The sequence below is a fragment of the Notothenia rossii genome (assembly GCF_949606895.1).
Source record: "Notothenia rossii genome assembly, chromosome: 6".
Classification (NCBI taxonomy): Eukaryota; Metazoa; Chordata; class Actinopteri; order Perciformes; family Nototheniidae; genus Notothenia; species Notothenia rossii.
The window spans coordinates 73,905,115-73,931,245 of NC_136909.1; the positions used below are offsets into that span (position 1 = coordinate 73,905,115).

The window sequence follows — 26,131 nt, forward strand, 5'->3', positions numbered from 1 at the left end:
CATTCCCCACAGCTGGGTCATGTGGCTACGGAAAGATCCTTACTACACCACCTTAAGAGCTGCAGCCATATGCACAGGAAGAGATGGAGCACACATGTGTATGAGGAATCAGCAAAATCGCATGTGAAACCATCAGCGTGTTGCCACACAGCTGGGGTGACAATTTTCAAGAATGTGAACGGCTCCATTAACCTTTAGTTTAGAGGAGAATTAATTTGACGTAGTGTAGACAGAATGGAGATTGTTGGTGAGGTGAGATTACTATGAGTCACATCTCATATCTTTTAAAGAAGTCAGCATGAGTCAGCAGAAACCTTCAATGCAGAACTGATGTAGAAAAACCTGAATAATATTGCATTAGTCATTATATTTCACTGTTAAATGTGCTGCTTCTATTTTGGTAAATTCCTGAACATTTCCAACTTGTATTTCTGCAAATAACTATTTAATTCAGGAATCATTTTAGTTGAATAATTTGAATGTTCAATAAATGAAATATAGACCTCACGTTAATATAACACATGATAATATTGTGTAGAAATGCATGCATCTTACTTTTTGTAAGCGTTTGTACAGTCATTGTTAAAGACTCCCTCCACCTCCCTACACACAAAAAAAAGACACAACAAGCACAATAACAAATAATAAATACATTTGATTAATGGCAATAATAGTGATTATCTTTCTACATTTAAAAATATATCGCAATAATATCATTATTGGGAATTCTCACATCCTCAACCATTGTATAGTGACAAATAATCTGATATTGTGAGAGCATTTTGGTCTCAGACCTGTGTGTCTATTTCCTCCGGCCTCCTTACCAGATTAAAAACTTCCTTTTTAAGGGAACTTTCCATAAATATGTAGAAAATTCTTAGTGGAAATATTTGAACCATATATAAAGTGATCCTCTGGTCCGCTTTGACTGTAATGAAAGTGTTATGGTTTGGTTTTGAAGTCGAGGGTATGTGCAGGACCAGGTCAGCAGGGGGCATTAGAGCAAACAGTGTATCTGAGCTCAGGGTGTCTCACCAGTGGATTCGAACCAGGAACTTTGAGTGCACCACATAACTCAGAGTTATGTAATCTCTGTTGTTGTTTTGAACTAGCTTGCAACCTGCCTCCAGGCCAGTGTGACGGGTGATGTTTGTGGTGCAGCCTCGAAAGAGATGTGTGTGTCTTACTTACTTAAATCCATCTATTATTTTTGCCTTTGCAAGCACAAGAGCACTATAATTGAAAATATTGTAGTACCCTTATTTTCCCTTCTGAGCTTTTAAACATTTTCAGGCATTCAAAATGCAAATGAGCCTTTCAGTGAATTACAGACATGAGGCATGTAAGACAAATAGCCTTTAAATGCAAATTCACTGCTTCTCCTATAAGCCATATTTATCAGAGAGCCAAATGATGCTACTCCTTAAAATGATGATTGGAGTAGGTGGGTGGGGGACAGATTCATCCTTCATCATCGGTGCAGGAAGACGGTGTGTAAATCTAAGGTTACTCGCCTCAGGTAGCTGTAGTGTGGAGGAGTGAATAGAGTTTCAACCCTTATATAATGTAGACATCTTAAAAAGCTACAAAGAACCTGAGTTGTAAAGAAATGAAAGTGTCTGAAGAGTTTCTTTTTAGTGTACATTGGCAAAGGAGGATGCTGTCCTCTGATGGTAGGACATGGAGGAATTGTTAATACTTCCTCTTTGTGTTGTTTGCTTTTGTGTGAAGAGTTGCACGCCTGTGTGTATGTTCAGCTACATCATAGGTAAAGGAGTTCAACCTCCATGCCATTATTTCGCCGCTGTGTCTCCACTCCGTCTAATAGCTACGATTTTTCACCAAGGTTATTTGCACCTGTTGTTGCTGTGGGGGAAAGCAGGGCTAGTTTATATGTGCGATCGGTAGCTTTCTAACCCCAGGCATGTTTGTTTGCCAGAAGCCCCCCGCTGAGGACTCGAATGCTGCAGGGGAGCGTCTTACAAGCCTGAAATCCTGATCAGATCTTTTATGAAGGGGCAAGAAAGGTTAAAGTGAAGCAGTGGTTGAAGAGGCTTTTTTTTAATATACTGAATGTATTTATAATACCGTTATTCGTATATTTGCAATGCAGACTGCTCCACCTGTCAGGGGTCAGTAATAGGGTGCCATCTGTGTAACAGCAGGCGATGAACGATGATGTCATAGCTAGTGAACAGGGGCCAAAAGAGAGCCGTTGGGGGGTGGAAGAGAAGGGGGATGCATTAGGTTGTTTTTTTGTATACCCACATATAGTGAGGTCATTTCTGCAGTGATGCACATTCAAAGAAAAAGTTCAGCCCAGATGATAGATGTTAAGACGTTTGAAGAGATGGCTGGATGGAGTTTTTCAATCATTTTCACACAAGCTTTGAAAATGTATCCGCCCATCTTTCTTGCAAAGGCTGAAAAGTCTGGGTAAATAAATCCAGTGCCTTAAAATCTGTTTTTTTTTCAACCTTCTTTTTAGAGAAAGACATGATAGCAATCGTAATTACCCTCATCAGGCTGCTGATGTTTATAGGAGACGGAGCTAAAGCCAGACCACATAGATTTTACTTCAAAGAATGCACACATGCTATAATTAACTCTCCCCTGTCAGTGAAAAAAACGTGGTGAAACTTGTACATTTGTGGTCGGTTCAGTCGTAATCCTGAATATCTGTGCGGTTTCTTTCAGCCACTTCTGTTCATCTAACCCACGGTCAGACTCATTGTCTGATTCCGGAGACATCAGTTCAGCCGGGTCGAGAGTTGAAAGCACAATAACCTCTGCCTTCTCGCCTCTGTGCCGCTGTCTGCATCTCAATAGCTTTTGATGACTCGACTCGTCAAACTCACATGCATACCGTGGGGCTTTCATTCAGGGAGAGAGATCTGCGTTATACCTTTTAACACTCTGCTGCAACTCGAGAAGCCTTTAGGATTAATCGATCTGCCGTGCTGAGAGTGCAACACAGGATTTAGTCTGTCGCCAGTTTCTGCTGTTGTCTTCATAAACTTATACCTAATGCACTGGTGAAATACTTATCTAATTAAAAAGGTTAGTGTGTGTGTGTGTGTGTGTGTGTGTGTGTGTGTGTGTGTGTGTGTGTGTGTGTGTGTGTGTGTGTGTGTGTGTGTGTGTGTGTGTGTGTGTGTGTGTGTGTGTGTGTGTGTGTGTGTGTGTGTGTGTGTGTGTGTGTGTGTGTGTGTGTGTGTGTGTGTGTGTGTGTGTGTGTGTGTGTGTGTGTGTGTGTGTGTGTGTGTGTGTGTGTGTGTGTGTGTGTGTGTGTGTGTGTGTGTGTGTGTGTGTGTGCTCAAGCTTGTCTCACACTTTGGACCTTTCAATTGGACATTTAAATACATATTGTCTTTTTGAGATATTAGAGTTAAATCAAATCGCACTGCACTCTAACTGCTGCTCTGATGCCCTTGTCTATCAACACATTACTTTAAGTACAGTTTGTTCTGCTCCATGCTATTACAGTGATTCACTCATTAGTGATAGAGAGCCTTTTCACTCCAACTGAAGACTGCAGCGAGGAAAACACTAGGAGGCTGTGAAAAGACCTCGCATCACCACTGACGTTTACAGATTGCGTTCTCTGAAAAGAACACTGTGTTCATATTTTTGTCAGAGTAGACGGATTGGACTGCAGTTGAATTAAATTAACCATGCCTGACGTAAGAGGCAGCTCAGACTTTTTCCTTTTAAGACAACCAGGAGGTAAGAGGTTTAAACTCCTCGTCTTTGAACATTCAGAGTACTGTGAATTATTCTGACCTTAACTACTGTATTTCTAGACAGTCTACCCAAGTCTGAATGAGAACATTTACTTCTAATAATCATCCTATTTTTTCCTTTATTTCATCGTTTATTTGAAGAGGGCACATTGGTGACCATTTAAAACAAATAATGCTTTAAAACGTGAACATGCCAGATTTTAGCTTTGAGCTCATTTCCATCCATAGTCCCTCACAGAGAACATTTAAGAACATGACATTTATATACATAGCAAAGATAAATACATGCAGAAAGAGCATGAGCAGCATATACAAGCATTAACCACACGGCAGTACAATGTAGCAGCAATGACATGTAAAGTGCAAGAGAATATAAAAGAGCTACATAAAGTGCGAGAGGAGATACCCCTGTGTTAAAGTGCATTTAGCGGTGATTGCACGTCTGTTTGTTTCTCAACCATTCTTTGAGTTGACCTTTTAAAACTGTTCAAAGTGGGACAATCCCGTATCTCAGTTGGGAGGCTATTCCAGAAAGAACTGCCCTTAATTGATAGAACATTTTGACCGAAAGTGGTCCGTCTACGGTGGACCTCACAGTCTCCTCTGGTTTCTGACCAAGTGCAGCGTCCAGTGTGTTTTTTGTGGATGAATTCCCCTAAGGGAGGGGGAGGGGGGGCCAGTCCATGTAAAACATCCTATCGGGAAACAAATTGTTCCTTTGTGTTGAATTGAAATAATTTGATTGAATACCACCCAACTTTAAGACTTAACAGCCCAGTTTGTAACATGCGGGCCGATAAACTGTGCTTACCTTTGTGAGTTTGAGGGGTGACAATCCATGATATCTATCTACCTGTTGTTTTTTTAAAGTGAAAGTAAAATGTATGCAATTGATGACTATGAAAATCTAAGCTTCTGGTTAATCATTCAATCTGATGTAGACTGTTTTCTCTCCTTTGTTTATGACTTAAGTACATTTGAAAAAAGTGTAATGATTTTGGTATTTAGATCATGGGGCAGTGTCTTGTGGCCAACATATGTTTTACAACAACATCACAAAAAACGATTTTAACAAGTATTAAGTCATAAGTCATAAACACAGGAGAGAAAACAATTAAGGTAAAACGTATCAAATGGATCTCCAGAATGATTTTTCTAACTCGCCTCTCAGGGCTTTATTAAACGGTTAACAAAATATAGTTAATTTTTTTCAACAGGTGCTTGAAGTTGTTGTTTATACATCTTCAAAGTTACTCTTTGATCACACCATTATCTCCCCGGACTTCAGAATTAGTCATAGTTGCAAAGTCAAAAAAAATTGTTGTGCCTTGTGTGAGCAGTATTATTAAACTCCTACACTTTTATTTTGTACAATGAGTAATTTATTTAAACTGTTCCTTGGGGAATTAGTAGATGTTTCTCCACCAGTGTGAATGTCTGAATTGTGTCTGTTGAACTCTGATGCATGTACTGCTGCTCTCTACGGTTTTGTCGCCTTGCAGCCTGGCCAGTAATAGCCTGTCAAAGTGAGGCTCCTGAAAAGAGTTCACTTTGTTTCCACCTCACAGTCAGGTGCTCACAGCCCCATCCAACAAATCTCCATCAGCGTTCACAGGTCAAGATAGATGTGCTATTGGCTGTCAGATTTGCAGAGATGGTGAGAGATTGTGCAAGAGAACAGCGGGTAGTGAAGAGAGCCCACAAATCAATAAAGATGCCACAGTCTGCCCCTTGTTGTTTTGGGACAGTGAATTGGAGGCATTGTGTGGTGTTGGTGCTGTGGCAGTGACGGCCCACCTAATGTTTGTGCGTGTGTATTTTAGTCTGAAGATTATGTACCATGAATACACAAGGCTTAAAAACCATCCTCTGACGCATTGCACAGAGATATGTAAATGAAAAGCAAAGCTCCAGATCAAAGCGTTTCATACGGTTACAGCAGATAAGTAGCAAAGGATAGTTATTCAACATTTTACAGAATATTAAAACAAGGAAGATTTTTTTTCCTGAAGAGTTTATCTTTGATTTTTCTCACACCTCTCTCTCTCTCCTTCTTCTTCATCTCTTTTCCCTTGTCTCATTCCCTTATTTGAGGTAGATTTGATTGAAACGTGCAGCAGGCAGAAAAGCTGACTGTTGTACTTATCTGTATGCATGAGTGTATTTGAATATGAACGGAAAAGGCTATTACAGCTCAATTTCACGCTCAGTGGGATATCTGAAATGTTTCTCCCTTAGTGCAAATCAGAGTTTTCTCTTTCTTTCCTTATCTTTTCTGTCCCACTTTGCCTCACATTTCTGTCTTCAACCCTCCATCCATCTCTCCAATATGTCATCACCTCTCTTCTGTGGGCTTTGAATTTGTATGCATCGGCTTTTCTTCCCTAAAACTCCATCATGCTTCTAACCATCAGCTGTGGTAGATATCTTCTTGCAGGGGCTGTAATTAGTTCACCCGCTGGTCTCTACCCACCCAGCTTTATACTAGAGAGCCGTGTATTGGGGCTGTCAACCTGTGCTGAAACCTCAGCAGCTCATTATGTATTGTTAACGTGACGGGCTGTTGGCCTGCTGAGCCAAAGGAAAGATACACTTGCATCATTTGCATTTACGCATATTCTCACCTTGGCTTAACAATCCTTTCTTTTTTCTGCTGCTCTGCTAAAGTGCCAGAATCTGAGACATTGTTATGTCGTTCTGTAAATTAGATACCCTTTTATGCCATTCTGAATAGAAATCAGGAGCTATAGTTATACAAACCTCCTCACTGAGTGAAATCGGCAGCTTTCTCACTTTCTTGTTGCCTGCTGTTGCTTCATCGCTTATCTGGGTCCAATTTCACACGGTTCACTTACAACCACAAACTGCCAGGGTTTGTACCAGCTCTCGTTTTACTTAAGAGGAATTAAGAGTTTCAGTGGAGGGTTTTGCCTCGTGCAAAAATGTTTCTTTAAAGTTGAGAAGCCCAGATCGTCTTGATTTTTTAATGCTTTAGATACTTATTCTTATTAACCGATTAGTTATTGGTCAGATAAAGCTGATCTACATGAAACAGTTAGATCCATAAGTCGTTACATAAAGTCATGTCCTGTATGTGGCATACTAAATATGGTATTTTAAATTTGGGGAAATAATTAACATATATATCACATTGGGAATCTTTATTGGCATAGAAGAAGACCCCAGTTCCGATCCTTACTGAAGGAAAAGTAGTAATAATGCAATATAACTGTTTTCTATTGCAAACATAGGTAAAATAAAAGTACGGATACATTTTAAAACAACGTCCTTAAGATGTAAATTACTCATAATGCAGTAAAAAACATAAAAGTTCCTTGTTATGTTAGCTGACCAAAGTCTGCATGCCGGGTCAATGGTCCAGCTGTAAGAATGTATTTAGAGGCCAAAGCCGTTTAGGTGCTGTTACTCAATGGAAGTAAAGTGCTGCTCACCTCATCATCCAATGGAAATGACCTGATCTGTCCTAATTGTGTAGGTAGAGAACAGCAAGTTACACTGCCTTAGGATCAGGTGTCAAACATTAAAATAACTTCTTACATTATTCCTGAAGGACAGAGAGTTACATTAACAAATATACAAAATAAACAAAAAACTTGTAAGCATCCTCTACATAATCCAATGGTACCATGTGTAATATGTGGTAAAATAGTACACAGGTTGAATTTAGTCATAAGGAGCTTAGGGGATTCTTCACATGCCTATATTCATACTGTATGTGACAAGCCAGGGGATGTTTACATGTTTCAGTGTGTCCAAAATGTTTTAGACAATTCAAAGGCTGCAATTAACTCATCATGGGTATTTGTTTTTATCTTCCCTTCATAGCCAGCACCGCTGACCACCAGAAGGCGTCTTTATCCAATTCAAAAGCCTTCTACGTGAATCATAGCGCCATTCAAATGTTTCTTTGGCGTGTTTGTTATTGGACGGCCAGCTGGTAGTGTGGTCCAGTATGTCAGTGATTGTGTTGTTGTTACTTTGCCCTTGAATACAGCTGTGAGGATGTGGGTAATGAAATACCCTCTGCTCCACCTCTCATCCCTCTGTGCCAGCTGGGGATTGGTGGAGAAGTCAGTTACGGGCTCTCTGATTGGTGGTCATTGACAGTGGTTTATATGAGGTCTGGATGCTGACTCTTTGTCTTAAAACATTCAGAGATTCGAAGGGAGGAGGCTGGTTGTGTGAGTGTTACCATGGTAATGTGTTGTAGCTGCAGGACAGGCTTAAGTCGGGTTAGAAAAGGGTTATTTAAGGTTAAGCCCGGTGTGCAGAGCAGAGGGAGTCTATTTAAAGGACACCACCTCCCTCTCATGAATAATTCAACACAGTTTGCCCCTCCCCCACCTCTCATTAGGATCAGCTGGAGGAAGTGGTTGCTCGGCCAATGGGATTACAGTACCAGATTGACTCTGTGTGTGTATTTCTGTGTGTATGTGTGTGTGTGAGAGGGAGAACAAGCCTGGACAAGTAGCAGCAGCTCTGTGTGTGTGTGAGAGGAAAATGTAGGGCAGCCGCTTGTTCTCCCTCCCTCTGCCATCTCTCTCCCAATCTCTTCCTCTGCCTGTCTTTGTCTTCGCTGCCGTAGCTGCAGTCGCCACGGCGACGGCTGACATTGTTGCTGCAGCTCCACTTCTGTATTTGCAGAGGCTCGGCTCTCTCTCTGTCTCCTTCCTCGTCTCGGCTCACCTCGAGGATTTACAGAGGGGGCATGCAGCCTCCCTGAGGAACCATTGTCTGCGTGAGGGTGTGTGTGGGTGTATGTGTGTGTGTCTGTGAGAAGGAGAAGTAAGGTGCCTTCAGGATCCAGACATGAATTCCTGTTGGAAAATGAAGATTCAGGTACAAACATCTTGTTCTTGATGGTGTTGTAGATGTTTGTCTCTTGTGTTGTTTCTGTTGTCAATGCTGTGAATATTAAAACAGCTGGGGCTGTAGAGCTCTACATTCTGTCTATAAAAATGCAGCTTTACATAACATATCTAGGTGCATAGGCGATCATATGTACGGTGTGTTTGAAGAACAGACGGTGGTATTGAATGGAAAGGGGCTCATCGAGCTTCCTTTCAGTGGTTGTTATGGTGAGGCCTTCTGTCTCCCTGGTGATGGCAGAGTGCTTGTGCTGCAGTAACAGAGAAATAATAGAGTTTCCAGGACTGTGTTGTTTTTTCTATTTGTGTTAGTATGCGTGTGACAGAGTAGGGGATACATGGAGAGCAGAGACAGTCAGCATTGGTCCATCTGTCCATCCGGTCACAGTAATGTCTGCATGAATGTGTTTGAATGCAAGTGTTTTCATGTATTCAGCTCTATTCATCAGGGACTGTGGTTTTGAGCAGTCCGTGCCTGGGCGTGCATGCATGACGGTACTGTTCATGTTTGTTTGTGCGGTTCAGAGGAGCATCTGTCACCCCTTCAGTGTGAAAGGTTGACCCACTTTCTCCTGTGCTTCCGCCCTTTGTCCTGGATGAGTGGGGGTGTACCGAAATACAGTATGTGACTCATGAACCCGAACGCCCCATGAGCATTGTTATATCAACTTCACTTTCCTTTTTTAGAATAATCACTGTTTTTAGCAATAATGTCTTCAGGCTGGCTGTGTGCTGTCACAGGGTTTTGCGATTGGTTACTTAAGTACAGGACTTTGTAAAAATACCATATCTGGTCAGAATCAGCCCACATGAACCCACTAACCTTTCTGCTCTGTCTGAGTTTTTGTATTTTTGCAACCAACTCTACTTATGGTGTGGAAGGGAAAAGTCTTCGCTGTGCAGAGCAATTGTTAGCTTATGGATGTTCACAGAAACTGACCTGATGTACGTATATTCCCCACTCTCGAACCACAGCTTAGCATATCACATCATCGACTGATGCACCAAATCACTGAGCTTTATGTCAAATCTGCAGCTGCGGGGGAGGGAGGGCGAGATTAATGCAGTCACATGTCATGGCAGAGCTTAGAAAACCTGTTGGAGAGGGGAGGAGGAAGAAGAGGGAAGACAGAATGAGATGAGGCTGGACAGTAGAGGAGAGAAAGTAAGAGTGCATCATGCACACAGGAGTTTGTGCTATATAGTGGTGTTTTCGCTCAGCACTGACGTTTTCACTCACAATTGAGGTATTCTGCAACATGCCCCCAGCATCTCCGTTAACACTGTTGTTTCTCTCTTCGTCGTGTTGTTTTTCTCTGAAAGAGCTCTTTTAAAAACCCTTGAGGACCATTTTTAACATCCGACCGTGCCGAAAACTCATGCAGTTAATATTCAGAACGCTGGTGCTGAATATTTCTTTTTAAAAGAGCAACTTGTTTCAAGTGTTTCTTCAGATAGGGTGTTCATATTCCCAGCGGGCGCCAGAGCTAATGCTTCTCTAAGCAGCTGCTGCTAGGTATAAAGAAGCTGTTTAGTGGGATCAGGCCTCAAGCTGTTATGGACTCCTAGTTTTAAAGTTGGCTAAGGAGTCTGCGAGTCTCTTCTCAACTGAAGTTTCATTGAATTGGGGTTTTTCTACCCGTCATTTAATACTAGTCTTGGTCAATAATTCAATCGTTCCATTCCTATCTTTGTCAAGGCACCTATAAGGCACTTAAAAGTGTTTCTTTGTTTCTGCCACCGCATTATTGAAGGATTATTTCACAAGGGGACTAAGGGTTCACACACTAATAATGGAGCTAATTAGCAGGCACTCTGCGCAACTAATTATGTGTAGCTTGCTTTTTTTCCACGCAAGCAATAAATAATGACTTAGGTCATGGGGAAGAGCCTGACCCCAAGTGTAGCTAATGAGGAAATGTGGCCTCACAGCGGAGTCACAAAAATAACTTCCGCACATCTTTGGATCTCTTGCTCTCTTAATGAAGGAATCCCACCCTACGGTTTCTGTCCATCGTGTTTCCCTTTGCCTTCATGTTCTGCTTCTTACTTCAGTGTTCATTATTGTTGGATAACACTCTGGTAATACATCTACAATACTGCCATAAAGCCCCGGTCCTGCACTGGATATAATGGTCACAGTCTCTCCTCTTACATATCCCGTTTAGACTTACTGATGTAATTATGCCCGAGATTAGGAAAGATGAGGGAAGTTACAGGAAGAGGAAGATGAGGGAAAACCACAAGCTCTCATGGTTTCATTCTGCCCAGGAGCCGTCAGACAAACATGCTCTTTCTCACACGAATGCTGTGTGCAAAAACGGATGTGTTTGGCCTGCAGTCTCACTTTACGTGCTATCTCAGTTAGATTTGGTTTTATAATGCACACAGAAACACACACCGAGATACCACAGGCGGACACAGCAAGGCTTGAGTTGTGCTGAGATAATGCCCTCGGGTAGTATGAATATACCCTCAAACAGAATGCCAGGTGAGACAATACCTTTGTTGCGAACTAAACTCTCTAAACTGACATCTCTGTATAGCAGTTAACTGGTTTGGTTAGCACTCTAGTTAGTGGTCAGTTTAGCTCTTTGTTGATTGTTGTTACCTTATTTCTGATTGATCCTGTCCTCCTCCTGGAATGGCTGCTGGACATCGACAGGAGATAGGAAACCACACAAAGCCAAATTCCTTTCCTGATGGCACTTTAGTCAGTGAGGGAGGAGATAGGCAGTGCCATGTTGACTCAAGATTTGTGTTGCATTTTTGTACATGACACTGACAGTGGTATTTTTAGATTAAGAGTGGTTTATGTGGCCTAATTGATATCACTGGTTTTTGATGAATGTGATTTGAGAGAGATTTCTCTGAGATGCAGAGACTATGTGGAGGAATATGTTATCTCTGTCTGTGAAAGAAAATATGTGTCGTCTGCAGCAACGTGTGCATTTTAAAAGGATGGCCTCATTTTTAAATCTGCATTTGGCAGAAGGGTCAGCCCTAAGCAGATCATGGCATGCTTATGCCATTTATTTCAGGAAAAACTATTCAGATGTAAACACTGCCTTGTGCAGTCTGCTACAAATCTCTGTTAAAGCTGCTGATCTACAAGCTGTACTCTCTCACCTGTCAGTCTAATGTGTGTTTATCTCTAGCTTCGTTGTGAACTGAAAACAAAGTGGTCCTGGTTGCCGGCACTTTAGTGTGCTGTTGTTTCTGCTGAAGTCATTTTAAGATCCATTTGTATCATGTCGCTACTTTAAGAGTGACATTGACAACTTGAATTCAGAATCCATGAGCCCATCGATGCGTGGGTTTTTGTTTTACTGTCATACTACAAAGAATACTGACATTAATTTCGCCCTTTCAAAGCTTCTATCTACTTCACAATGTCAGAAAGCACATATCCCTCACCAGTGGAAAGGTGTCTCTAAAAGGTTTTTAAAAGCATGGTGAATTATTGGTTTGAATTAGACAGTCTAACTCTATCTGTAACTTTTTTTAAATATTATTTTTATGTTTGGATTTCATTCATCTTTATGTAGATGCTTTAACCCTTAAACTTCCTTTTTTTGAGGATGATCCACCTAAAACAATGATATAGTTTAGTTAGGAAAGGATTCACCAACCAATGGGATGACATTTTATTTTTTTAAGTTGAATTACACTGTTGGACTGCTTCTTGAATTGTTTATGGTATATTTACCTTTTTTAAATACTACCACAACACATAACATATTACATGTGATCTAACTTTTATCGTAGCAGCATGCATAAGGAAAGATTTGTTGGTTTCAGCTGTCGATGACGGAGGTGTAGGTGAACTGCTGGACACTGAACTGTGATTATTGTGAAATTAAACCGCTTCTGTTGAACGAAGAGTCAAGCAGCTTGCAGAATTCACTTAGAATTGTAATAAAATGACTGAGAAAGAAAGAAAAGAGAGACCCACTTGCACGCAGACGTACGTCCATTCATTTCACTGATTCAATTTCTTTGACAGTCACCTTATTACCACTGTCTGATGGCTATCATTCATCTGGCTTCTGTCTCCTCCTTTATGTCTCTTCTTCCATCTCTTTCCAACAATCTCTGTCACTCCCTCTTAGTGTTGTTGCGATGTCAGCTATTTGTACCAGGGAATGATGAAGTGAGCTATCTGGCCCCCTCTGGTCTTCTCTGTCACAGTTTGGGACGCACGGCAAGGAGTTGTTTATTGCATGAAAGTCCATCTCCATAACTAGATGTTATACTTCATTAGAGATAAACTCTGCATTGTTGAATATTGGAGGTCATGTTTCCAAGACTGTTCAAATGCCCTTCATCAACAAGAATCAATTTCCTGCCTCCTGACTGAAATAGATTTCACACATCCCGCCAATTATCAGTCCAAAAGCATTGTTTTATTTCCATTAACCTCTGAAAACAGGTGGTCTTTTATTCGCTAGTGGAATGATTGGCACTGAGACAGAGAAAGCTGAAGTTAATGATGTTTCTAAAGTGACTTGAGGAAAGTTGATGCTCTTTCTTTTCTAAGCTTGAATTGTTTTGCAGTATTATATGTTTATATTTGTGTCCCAGGCAACAGAAATGTTGGCTTCTACATTTTGCTGGCAATGAGGGTATCTGATGGTTGATTATTACACTGCACTGCAGCTTAAGGGCTGTTGTAAAGGAGCACTGGTTCTGCTTATTCACAGCTGGAAAACCAACTCTTGTTACATAACTGTCACTACGCGTGGCTCAGTCACTATCACTCTCTCCGCTGGAAAGCAGATGTCCATGCAAGTCCAGGCAAGTCCTCTGAGGGATGTTTAAAAATACCCCAGGAGGTAAAGATAAGTCAAAATAGATGAAGTCAGTGAGGCAAAAAAAGAGGCATTAAACACATTTCATAGCTACGCATGCATGCTAACATGTAATGCATAAGCAGTATACAATAATAATAATAAGTATAATAAGTATACATTAGTGGATTTTCCCTTTTTGAAGATCTATCTGTTGATTTTAAACTGTCTCAATCTCCTGATGGAACAAAGGGCAAGTTGAAGCCTGACAGTACATTGAGAATCACATGTCATGTCTGTGTTGGGACTGAATCTGTTTTAAAGTTGAGGTCAGATGGTGCAGTAAGCCTCGCTGATGTTAGGTCTCAGGTTGGTTTTGACCCTGAAACATGAATAAACTCAAATCTTTATGCTCTGCCTTTGGCGAGACACTGCTGTGAAATAGTGCAGAAATGTTTTTCAACAAAATAGGAGACATTTGCCTTTGGCTGGTTTATGTAACTTTCCACTTTAACTCTTCACAATCAGTCATGCAATAGTATTTGAATACAAATGTTTTTGCTTAAATACACCACATGCATTTAAATGCTTTGTGATGTAATTGAGTGTTTTACAATCAGATTAACATTATAAGGAGTTGCAGCTGTTAATCGATAGACATGACATTTTATTTAATCACTTGCCAAACATTCTGTTGTTCAGTTTGTTTAATGTGAGCATTTTATGCTTTTGTTTTTATCATATATGATCGTACATTGAGCATACTTTAATAAGGACTGCTGGTCAGACTAAACAGACTTTTAAGATATATCATATTGGGCTGCGGGAAATAATAAATACAATTTCAATATTTTCAAGCTCTATTTTCTTATGATAAATTGTGGTTGTGTGAATTTATTTTGAAATAATATTACAATTTCTAAGAGATTAAGGTGATATCTTTAAATATTGTGTCTGACTAAAAGTCCCAAACCCAAATATAATCAGTTAACAGTGGTGTAAAACAAGGGAAAACCACCAAGACTTAACGTTCAAGAAGCTGGAAACAGCTGAGCTGTAGCCCGGTCATTCACCCCATAAGAAGCATCTGCGCAATCTGTGACGGTTCATCACAGGCTGCTCAGATGGTGAAAAAGTTTGAATGGGGATAACAACTTTGTGAATTTAATCCTGCTTCTTTGAAATGTGTCTCCTCAAAAAGGTTGTATCTTTTAAGATTCATAAAAGTGAGCTGAGCCCTACTCCCTGTGGGCCGAGTACAGAGCCCTGAGGGACGCAGCGAAGCCTCTGAATCTGACCTCTCCTCTTCTGTCGTTCTCTCCAGAGCTTCGTTTTCTTAGAAGCCTGGAGTCTTCAGAGTCCAGGCTGAAAGTTGTGCTATCAAAGGCTACAGACCCACAGAGGAGGTGGAGAAAGATGGACACAGTGATGTGTGAAACCTGAACCTTCCTTATCAGAATTATGCATGAGCCCAGAGAATAAGGCGCTTTGTAGTTTCAGTCATGGTAGCAGTGAAGGTGACAGATCTTGCACAGGTAACAGTTGAAAGCATTTTCAGAGAAATTAGGTTAGAAATAAAGAGACCCCGCATACAAATGATATTTACTTTTTTCATCTTTTGTGATCCATCTGTGGCCTCTCTGCTTCAATCACTGCTGCCCATGAAAGGAAAACATTGGTCCACTTGTGGCCTGTTTATTTTGCAGAAACCCTCGGCACATCTGCTTGTTACTCCATTTTTTGGACAAGGAGAAAGGACTAGGTGAGGATCTTTTATCCCCCTCTGTTATCTGAAGGAAGAAAAACACTCGCAACCCTGAATTATCATCCCCTGACAATCTGACTATTGATTTGCTGCACAAATTGCACCCATTGAGAGCTCTACTTATTGTGCTGTGACATTGTATTGAGGACAGTGAAGAAGAAATGACAGTGAGGGGTAGCAGAACTGCTTCACTTTTATCAACTAGTACACTAGGAGAGTTATATCTGCAGAACTGAAAGCATTGTTCTTTTGAAAGCTTTTTCTGGTCTTATTCCTGTACTTCCTGTGTCCCTTCATCAGGCAGAAAGTTAATTTTACAGGAGATTGGCAGATTAAAGCAGAAGATATTTGATTTAAGATGATGGCCACATGCTCACAGTTGACATTTTAGTTTATCAATGTGACAGGACATTTCGTAAATATGTTTTTCTGAGAAATGTGTTTTTCCTATTGATTAAATGTCAGCTCTTTGCCTCATCAGATAATGGACACTTTTATTATTGCTCTGTGATATGTTGACTGTAGGATAATTAAATTAAGATATAAGAGAGGTCTCATGCGTGTTTAATTGCACTCTCTGCTCTGACCACAAATTCATTGCCTCTCCAATAATACTATAGAGGTAAGGACAGTCGTGTTAATGTCAATAAGTTGTGTGTTTGGATGCGGGTGCTGGCACGTTGTGTTCTCCAAACACCAATAGTATATCTCGGAGGCTATATACAAATTATCTTTTTACAAGCATGTATCTGTGTGTGGGTTTGTGTGTGTGTAGATCTTGTGTTTAAAAATATGGAGAGAGAGAGAGAGAGAGAGAGAGAGAGAGAGAGAGAGAGAATTGGTTCACACACTCAATACATGAGTAAAGTGCTGAAGTAATTAAGGTGTGTGTGTGTGTGTGTGGACTCATGGTTCAGATGCTTCCTTTTTGGAAAAGGGGTGCCGAGGTAACACACAAGCTGCTTCATCTCGCGTTGACAGTATTCAACTCTTCATGTCTCTCTGCTGGTGTCCTCCCCTGAAAGCTGGATTACCAACTGGCCCTCGATGTAGGCTGCAAAAGCTTTTAATTGAGTTCCGGACACCAACAAATGGGCTAGTGTAGAAGAATATAAATTCAATAATAATCAACTTGTTTTTATCAGCCACACTGAAGGCTTACAGTATCTCTACTGGTGAAAACACACAACAACATTGCTTGGATAAGGACTACATAACAGTAGACAATTGTCTTTAAGAAGAAGATTGATGGTGTTTTCAATATCACCTTAAGCTATTTCTCCTGTGCTTACATGGTGCATATTCTTAAATACATTCCAATGAGCTCAAATCAAATGTTTGCCACGTTTAATCTACTTCCACTGTTCGTTTACAGTCTAGTCTAGATGGTATAAGCAGAGCTGATTTCCCTTTTATTGACATTTTATGTTCAAGGCACCACAGCCGATGTGAACTCAGCATTATGTAACTATGATTGATTATTCATTAAGAAACTACTTAAGGCTTCAATACTAACTAAATGCAGAACAGCGCCCCGATGGCTGTTTATCTGAGTCTCTGATGCAGGCCCTGAACACTGAGTGGGAATCGGAGATCATTAAAGCCCTTGTATAAAACTTGACTGTACTGGACAGCATTGGCCTGTTACAGTCCCTGGGTAATGACACAAATATTGTGACACCGGTTGATTTGTAGTTTGGACGGATGTTTTATGTAATCGGCTTGTCCTCCTTTCGTCTCAAGCCAGAGAAACTTGATTTATCAAATTAGGATGCCAAACAGCTCAAGCTCAGCTGCTGAGAAATGAAGCTTTGCTTGTAAGGAGTAAAAACATGAATCAGTCCTTCCTATTCCCGCTGTAGTCAAAACATTTCTGCATTCACTTTATCATATCTTCACCATCGTTTTTGCATTGTTCCTAAAATCGGCATGATTGTTATTGATTGACTCGTGGGACAATGTAGGTCTGTTGGTCGATGTACCACTTTGTTCCAGACTGGAATTTCTCCACGTCCATAAAAATCGATTGGCATGCAATGTTTTGCAGACATTCATTCGTTGCCAAGAGGACAAATCCTACTGACATTGATGATCCCTTGACTCTCGGTAATGCCCAGCAGGACAATATTTCTCTAATTAAGTCAAATACCTGATTCTCAAATAGATGCATTTGCGAACCATTTGGTGCAGACATGAATTTGTCCCTCAGGATGAATTGTAATAACTTTATTTTGCCCTTCCCTTTTCGTAATGCCCTCATCAAAATTCAATTTTGGTTTATGACCAAATATCTTCAAAACTAATCCAGCCTCAGCTGTACTGTGTTTAGTGCTAACCAGCAAATGTTACAATGATTATGCCATTGTAATGGTGAGCATATTAGTTGTTGCTGTAACAGACCGTTGATGTATGTTTGGTTTCAATGCTCAAACACAGCACCATTCATTACAGTGTGATGCAGTTAATATGGCGAATGTCAGTTCTGACTCTGCAGAATGCATGTGTGGATTTATGAGCATTTTGTTCTGTTCCTGCATGAGTTTTTAGCACCCACTTGAGCTGTCTTTCTTCTTCTCTCTTTTACAGAATGAGAAGCCCCTGGGGCATTCTGCGAGCCGGTCCAGCAATATATCAAAGGTGAGTTAATCCCACACAAAAAGAAATGCAAGAGAACAGAAAGAAAGGTAGACGGAGGTGTGCTGTGGAGAAAGGTGGAGATTGACAGGAGAAACAGAGAGAGAGTACATGATAGACAACCTGCCTCTCCTGAATCACATCATCCCAATCAGTGGGGCCCCGCTGACCATCCTCCAGAGAGCAGACGCGGCTTCACACCTCCGCTCCCTGTGGCTCTCTGTCAGACAGGAAGTCTCTCTCTCTGTGGCTCCTGTCTTTCTCTATTTCACCCTCTCTTTCCTCACTCACCTCTTCCCTGCTCCCTCGGGAAAATATACACTCTGCTTTGACTCTCACTCCAGGGTTTCAATCCCTGTTCTCCTGAGCCTCTAATCGGATAAACCCTGTACTTGTGCTAATAGATGTCAGGGTCAGATCATTCCCATGGGACCGCTCCTGCAACGATGTTTGATCCACACGCCGGTCACTCTTCAAACATTAGGGAAATGGAAATTCATGCACCTGAGTGACAAATATAAACCTTATATTCAAACTTTAAAATGCTGTTGCCTTATGTGTAACTCCCAGTCTAGAGTGAATAATGTGTAGCTACTGTACATACTATACTATAACAAGAACCACTGAATCACTGATTGCTGCTTAATCTGTTGGAATAAACTTACAATTTACTTTTGTTCAATTTGATAGCAGGTACTAGATGTGGTTGCATAAAAGACTTTAATACCTACACTGATTAATTTCATATGTAATACACAGAATCATGACACAACACTTTAAGGCAAGTAAATGTGGAATCTCTTTGTTGATCTGGCATGTCTTGATATGTGGGTCGGTGGTGGCGAAGTCGATAGGGACTTGGCATGGCAACTGGAAGGTCACCAGTTCAAGTCCCGGCAAGACCAAGTGCTACCGAGGTGTCCCTGAGCAAGGCACCGTTCCCACACTGCTCCCCGGGCACCGTTCAAAATGGCAGCACACTGCTCCTAACACTAAGATGGGTCAAATGCAGAGAAACAATTTCCCCACAGGGATTAATAAAGTATATCAAAATCAAATATCAAACTACCATTTCTGCACCACTGAGTTGAAATACTCTTGTACAGTGTATTTTCCTTATATTTCCTTATTGTTATTTTATAGACTTAAATAGACTCAATTATTATATGTATTTTTCTTACTTTTCTCTATATATCTGTACCTCCTTGTGTTTCTGCAAGACCACAATGGGCATCAATAAAGGATTATTATTTAATGGAAAGTATTTTTATCTTATCTTACCACTGTTTTAATCGTTAAAAGTAAAACCTGTGTCAAAGCTGAACCAACTTCAAATTTAAAATATTTACAATGGACAAATGTAGTATTTAATTACAATACAAAAGAACGAGATGATAAACTTGTAATCATGTGATGTAGTTGTGCGATAAAACTAAATCTAGTTATCAGCTCTAAATACATGACCTTTGGTAGCTGACAAAATGGCAAATATATATAGATTTTTTTTCTTCAGATACAAGATTCAACCATGGATTCAACATGTTAATTGGTGAGCTTTAGAGGTGTTTGCGTTCAGATTTTGCAACCTTTGGACTGAGCCGGGCTGGCTGAGTTTATATTTGTCGAACCGATTTGAGAGTGGCCTCAACCTCTCTGCAAGAAAACAAAAAGGTGTGTTTCCCCAAATGTCAAACTTTTCACTTAATGGTTTCCAAAATGCTTGAGCTTGGCATTTATGGAGACAGCAGTGTCAGTCTGGAGCTGCTGTGACAGGAAAGTGTAGGTTTGGTATTTGAAAGGAGCTGAAACAGATCAACTCTCAACATGGCTTGAAAAAAACTTGGTATTTCAAACATTCAGTCTAATTTGAACAACACAACTGAATGTAAAGTCTAGAGTCATAGAAGTCAGTACGTTTTTCTTTGCTTTCCTCACACACAATATTGCCCAAAATGATAGTGCCAGGCATTCTCATGCGTAAAGGGAGGGTTGGATTTAATTAGTTGGTTTCTGTGCATTGAATGTTCCTCATGGAGTGCCATTTCTCTGACAAATGTGTGTGTCATGGAGTGATAGACATAAAGTATGAAAAAGGCTCTTAAGTTTGACAGTTTTTAATTAATAACCAGAAATCTGCCTGCCACCTGGTGTTTCCTGCTCACTCCTAAAAGGAAACACAAATTATTGGCTGGTTTTAAATCTGTATTAATTGTTCTCTGGACGCACAAGTCTGCCAGAAATCTCAGCGGTAGAAGAATGTCAGTTTAACATCAGTCACTTTTGATGGAAAAGGTTATAAGCTTTGAAACACGAGACATGTTTTGAAAACTTATGGGAAATAGAAAAAGTCCTCTTGAAACTATTGACAGAAAATACATTTTTATGGATGTGTTATATTTTTTCTCCTTCCTGAAACCATTCTCTGTGGAAGCTGCTTGAATCAGAATATAATCCAGGAGACTACGGAAGTTTATTTGATGCCTATATGCAGTTCCCAGCTTTCTGCACGATGAAAATGAAGTGAAACCATCCCCTTTGCTGAAAGAATACAAAATGTAGGTCAAGTACACTCCATATAATGAAAGATAATGGCATTTGTAATCATCCTAGTTAAATGTACAGCTGATAAGAACTTCATTTAAGTTATGCACGTGCCGCTGCTGATGAGCGTTAAATAAATGATTTGGAATGACACGTGTTTGTTTTCATTCATTTCCACATGAGCTGCAGCCAGACTCGAATAAGGACACCACAACAAACCCTTCCTAGCTTCACATGGCTCCGATTCAAGCTGAATCACATCCGCTCGTGTCAGATCAAATCAAAAAACGTGCTCGTATCCACAATTGTTGACCTACTTAAAATATATCCCTCTTCATAAATAACCACAGCATCAGCTTGAGAGGAACATCTCCAACTTAGCCTCACATTACAGTCTGGATGGTTTTGTATGGGAGCTCAAACATCAGAAGAAATCAGAAGAAAGCTGTCAAAGCAGCTCCAGTTTTATACTGATACCTGGCAAGATACTTCGGGTCCCTTTTATGTTATATAGACAGTCACTGAACTGTTGGATGTTTTTGTGAAATTAACAACTTTGTCCTCTTCAAGGACAAGTTAACTCTCTGGAAAACCTTGCACGCGAAAGACAGGGAGGGATATTTATAAAAAAAACAAGATAAGATAAGACTTTATTTATCCCGAAGGAAATTGTTTTGCCAGAGTTACAGAAATACAATAAAAACAGCAGCATAATAGTAAAACTGTACACTAAAAGTGCAGTAAAACGAGCAATTACATTTCAACATGAAACATAGACGGTCACATAATTAATGTAAATATTACCAGTATAATATATATACAGTGGGGCAAAAAAGTATTTAGTCAGCCACCAATTGTGCAAGTTCTCCCACTTAAAAAAAAAAGAGAGGCCTGTAATTTTCATCCTAGGTACACCTCAACTATGAGAGACAGAATGGGGGGAAAGAATCCAGGAAATCACATTCTAGGATTTTTAAAGAATTTATTTGCAAATGATGGTGGAAAATAAGTATTTGGTCAATAACAAAAGTTCATCTAAATACTTTGTTATATACCCTTTGTTGGCAATGACAGAGGTCAAACGTTTTCTGTAAGTCTTCACAAGATTTTCACACACTCCTTCGTTGCCCGGGCGGTGTGTTTGGGATCATTGTCATGCTGAAAGACCCAGCCACGTTTCATCTTCAATGCCCTTGCTGATGGAAGGAGGTTGTCACTCAAATTCTAACGATACATGGCCCCATTCATTCTTTCCTTTACACGGATCAGTCGTCCTGGTCCCTTTGCAGAAAAACAGCCCCAAAGCATGATGTTTCCACCCCCATGTTTCACAGTAGGTATGGTGTTATTTGGATGCAACTCAGCATTCTTTCTCCTCCAAACATTTCTAGTTGAGTTTTTACCAAAAAGTTATATTTTGGTTTCATCTGACCATATGACATTCTCCCAATCCTCTTCTGGATCATCTAAATGCTCTCTAGCAAACTTCAGACAGGCCTGGACATGTACTGGCTTAAGCAGGGGGACACGTCTGGCACTGCAGGATTTGAGTCCCTGGCGGCGTAGTGTGTTACTGATGGTAGCCTTTGTTACTTTGGTCCCAGCTCTGTGCAGGTCATTGACTAGGTCCCCCCGTGTGGTTCTGGGATTTTTGCCCACCGTTCTTGTGATCATTTTGACCCCACGGGGTGAGATCTTGCGTGGAGCCCCAGATCGAGGGAGATTATCAGTGGTCTTGTATGTCATCCATTTTCTAATAATTGCTCCCACAGTTGATTTCTTCACACCAAGCTGCTTACCTATTGCAGATTCAGTCTTCCCAGCCTGGTGCAGGTCTACAATTTTGTTTCTGGTGTCCTTTGACAGCTCTTTGGTCTTGGCCATAGTGGAGTTTGGAGTGTGACGGTTTGAGGTTGTGGACAGGTGTCTTTTATACTGATAACGAGTTCAAACAGGTGCCATTAATACAGTTAACAAGTGGAGGACAGAGGAGGCTCTTAAAGAAGAAGTTACAGAGATGAGAGCCAGAAATGTTGTTTGTTTGTAGGTGACCAAATACTTATTTTCCACCATAATTTGCAAATAAAGTCTTTAAAAATCAGACAATGTGATTTCCTGGATATTTTTTTCTCATTTTGTCTCTCATAGTTGAGGTATACCTACAGTAGGATGAAAATTACAGGCCTCTCTCATCTTTTTAAGTGGGACAACTTGCACAATTGGTGGCTGACTAAATACTTTTTTGCCCCACTGTATATATGTGAGCCAATGCCAATAACTCATTACAGGCCTTTTATGTGTACTTTTCAATCAATCAATCAATCAATGTTTATTTATATAGCTCAATATCACAAATGTTACATTTGTCTCAGTGGACTTCACAGTTTCTACAGAATATCAGTATGACAATACGACACCCTTTGTCCTTAGACCCTCACATCGTACAAGGAAAAACATCCGGAGAAATTCTTGAGTGTACTTTTCTTTCATTGTCTCATGTTTTCAGAAGGTGTCTCTTATCGAGCTGTTTCTGTCTGAAGATTTGTGAAAGAAAGGTGAAGTTGAGAGCAAATAATCAGCATTTTAGTTAAATGCAAGAACGGTCAGTGTGGTATATATTAAAGCAGCTCTGAAAGCTTTAGCGGCTGAGGATTGCCCGGTGATTTGGCAAGAGTTGATTTTCCACTTGGCGAGGTCAGGAGGCTTAGCTGTGGCCGTGTCTCTCTGCAGCGTAGGGCCAGGGGTGCTGCGACGCCTCCTACACTGTTCTGGAAGGAATTAAACTATTACATCCTCATAAAGACACAACGCAACGACCCACTGCTCAGTACGCTGCCTTTGAGAGTCAGCCAAACATCTGGTGGTGCTCTGCCATTCAAGCTCCTCTAGTGTTTCAGGCTCCATTGCTGCAGAGCACAGTCCAGGTCTGTCCTCCAGATCTCTGCTGCCCCGCTCAGCTTGGCAGACCACTGATGTTGATACCAAGCGCCAAGCAAAGCCAGTATTTAAAAAAAAAAATGGTTTAGTTGATTATTAATGTTTTGGAACACATTCTGGTTTGTTTAGTTTCCTCTGGCAGGGTTTCTCTTTCTGGCAGCGATGCTCCTTTTGTACTGCTTTCTACTGAAGCTGGCTCTGACCCTCATGGCATCCAGACTTGAATGGCTTTACGACAAAATGCTTTTGGTGAAAAATGCCTTTATTGCTTATTCATCCCAAAGATGTAAAACGACACATACAGGAAATATGATATTTAATAAAATACTAAGATAACAGGTGGGCAGTGTCACATTTACAATGATCCGAAAGTGATGTTTATGAGGATGTTGTACTGATCTCAAGGTCAATGTTGATGTTTATCTTCTTTGATGCTTTTCCAGTGACATTTGTTAACACCTGGTCCATTCACGCGGTCTATGTGTAAGACATTTCTCACAGGGAGGCAGTGATTCATTGCTGCTGTTCGATTTTAAAGGTTATTCTTTCAAAGGCCCCTATGGCTAGAAAATGAGAGGTATAGTCCTCCAGGTGGATCAGGAAGAGGAGAATGAAGGCTGAGGGGCAGAAGAAGTTACAACTAGTGTAAAAGAAGATGATTTATGCATGGCTTAAGTACGGCTGCTCAATTAATCGTATTTTAATCGCAATTACGATGATGGCTTGCAACGATTACGAAAACAACTTAGTCGAAATAAAACGATTTTTAAAAAAATTATTATTACTTTTTTTTTTTTTTCTCAAATATTTTTTTTTTATTATTGGTTTTTCAGTTGAATTATACTTAAAGTTCAGGGTAATCAACTGTTAAAAACATCCTGTTCACATTTTTTTCTCTCCAATAAATTGATGTTTTCAAAGTAAATGGATAATCGTTTTTAATAATCGTGATATCAATTATTGACCCAAATAATCGAGATTATGATTTTTGCCATAATCGAGCAGCCCTAGGCTGAAGCGAGTGGGAGTGCTACCGGAGAGAGGTTAAATAAAAAGTTATGATAAAGAGTGGAGAGACTGTTTCCAAGCACGATAAACGGTTAATTACAGGGGGAACATGATATGAGCCATGATTACATCTAATTAGCACAACAGAGCCAAATTAAACAAGGACTGATTAGATCAACTGAAAATAATCGTTTACAGTTTCTAAAGTAAAATATGACCACTTGACACACATTTTCAGCACTTGTTGAGAAATCATCTCCCACAGTTTTTTTGGTGCTCATTCCCTCATCAAAGGTCCTTGTCATAAGAGAGGGCAGTTATGAGAGAGCAGATGTCTGAACTGGTGCAGGCCGTTAAGAAGTTAATCATTATTATCTCCACTCTGTTATCATCTCTGCTGTTTGAGCCTGAATCAATCTGCCATTCAGTTCAACACAAATGATTAACAGAGGCAAGGCAGCTCTGGGATATTTACCCAGTAAGAATAAAGATAAGGAATAATAAAGGTACTTTTCAATGTTGTCAGTGTAAACATGATCTACTTTTAATCAATGTACACTCAGATTTCAGTCAAATTATGCTTGAACTCTGCATGTGTCCCTCTTTTTAGAAGGTGTGGAGCTGAAGCAGCATGCGGTTAAATATAGTGCTGGTTGCTATGATAATGTTTTATTGCTTTGATCTAATCTTTTTGTTCCTCACACACTTCTTAGAGCTGTCTGTTCATTTTATACTCCAGACGCCTGAAGCAGCCCCAAACAGCAGCCTTGAATGTCAACTATTAAAATCGGAAATCAAAAGAAACCCTCAATGAACTATTTAAAGAAAGACAATAAAAAAAAGTGTGGAGAATGTTGGTGTGAAAAAAGATGGTTAAAGCTGCGCTCAGAGAAACAGGCCTAAGGGCATATTGTGGACGATGGATTTTCTATGGATTGGTGTCAGGCCATGAGCTATAAATGTCCCCTTAGTGTGAAATGAAATCAATAGGTAATTAGTTCCTTATTGAAATGACCCGGCCTCCCGTGTCTTTACGTTAGAAACCCAAACACCATCTGCTACCATTCTTTACCGTCCCACCGTACACACTCTGTATGCTGTCATTGGATAAATTGTCCTAACACTTTGTATAATATGCTTGGTTTTTATTTTCTTGTTGAAAGTAAGGGGAGAAAGATACAACACTTATTTGGTAAATAGCAGAACCTGAATAGTGGGAGCAGAGGGGGAACAGCTTGCCTCACTTTGCCCAAAACCTTCCAGTAGTCACTCATTTTACCAGCTTTAGAAGTGAAAGCTACACTCGATAATGCCAAGGGTGTATAACATCCTTGTACCTGCAGGAGCATCTGTTTAAAACCCCTCTGGATGCTGAATGAGTCCACAGCCTCATGTCCTCCAGCTGTGCCTCTCTCAGCTCCTCATTCTTCATAACTCTGCTTCTGTCTCGCTGTCTGTCTCCTGAGCGCTTCGCTCCCCAGCAGCCTGGTGTTTTCGCCTGCTCTGAGACACACTGGGACACATTTAGCCTGGCACTACTTTAATCAGACGGATTCACTGCCAGATTTGTGATTTATCATCTTTTGCATCAGGGCGTGGCACACTTTTACTCTCTCTGTAAACTTCATATTCGCACACTGATCATTTCTCTCCAGTGAACACGGGCAATTTGATCTGATCCTGTCTCCTAAATCATTCAGGCGTTTTTTATTTAGGTATATCTTTGTTTTGTTCCACAGGCAGGGAGCCCGACTTCAGTCAACGCTCCATGCAGTTTCTCGAGGACATCAGTTTCCCCTTCCAGCCAGGACATCTGCAGGTACA

General features: G+C 40.5%; 1 protein-coding gene across 6 annotated transcripts in view; it reads left to right on the plus strand.

The window, feature by feature from the left end:
* The window catches only part of LOC307043491 (E3 ubiquitin-protein ligase MARCHF8-like), an 82,974-nt gene that overhangs the window by 40,912 nt on the left and 15,931 nt on the right, over positions 1-26,131 (plus strand). For 4 of the 6 annotated variants that reach the window (XM_079687971.1, XM_079687974.1, XM_079687973.1 and 1 more), the window contains exons 3-4: positions 17,774-17,824; positions 26,047-26,126. In XM_079687971.1, the coding sequence (XP_079544097.1) occupies positions 17,774-17,824; positions 26,047-26,126 (131 nt within the window). Of the gene's footprint in view, positions 1-7,942; positions 8,604-17,773; positions 17,825-26,046; positions 26,127-26,131 lie in introns of those variants that run through there. The other 2 variants (XM_079687975.1, XM_079687976.1) reach the window with 2 other exon arrangements.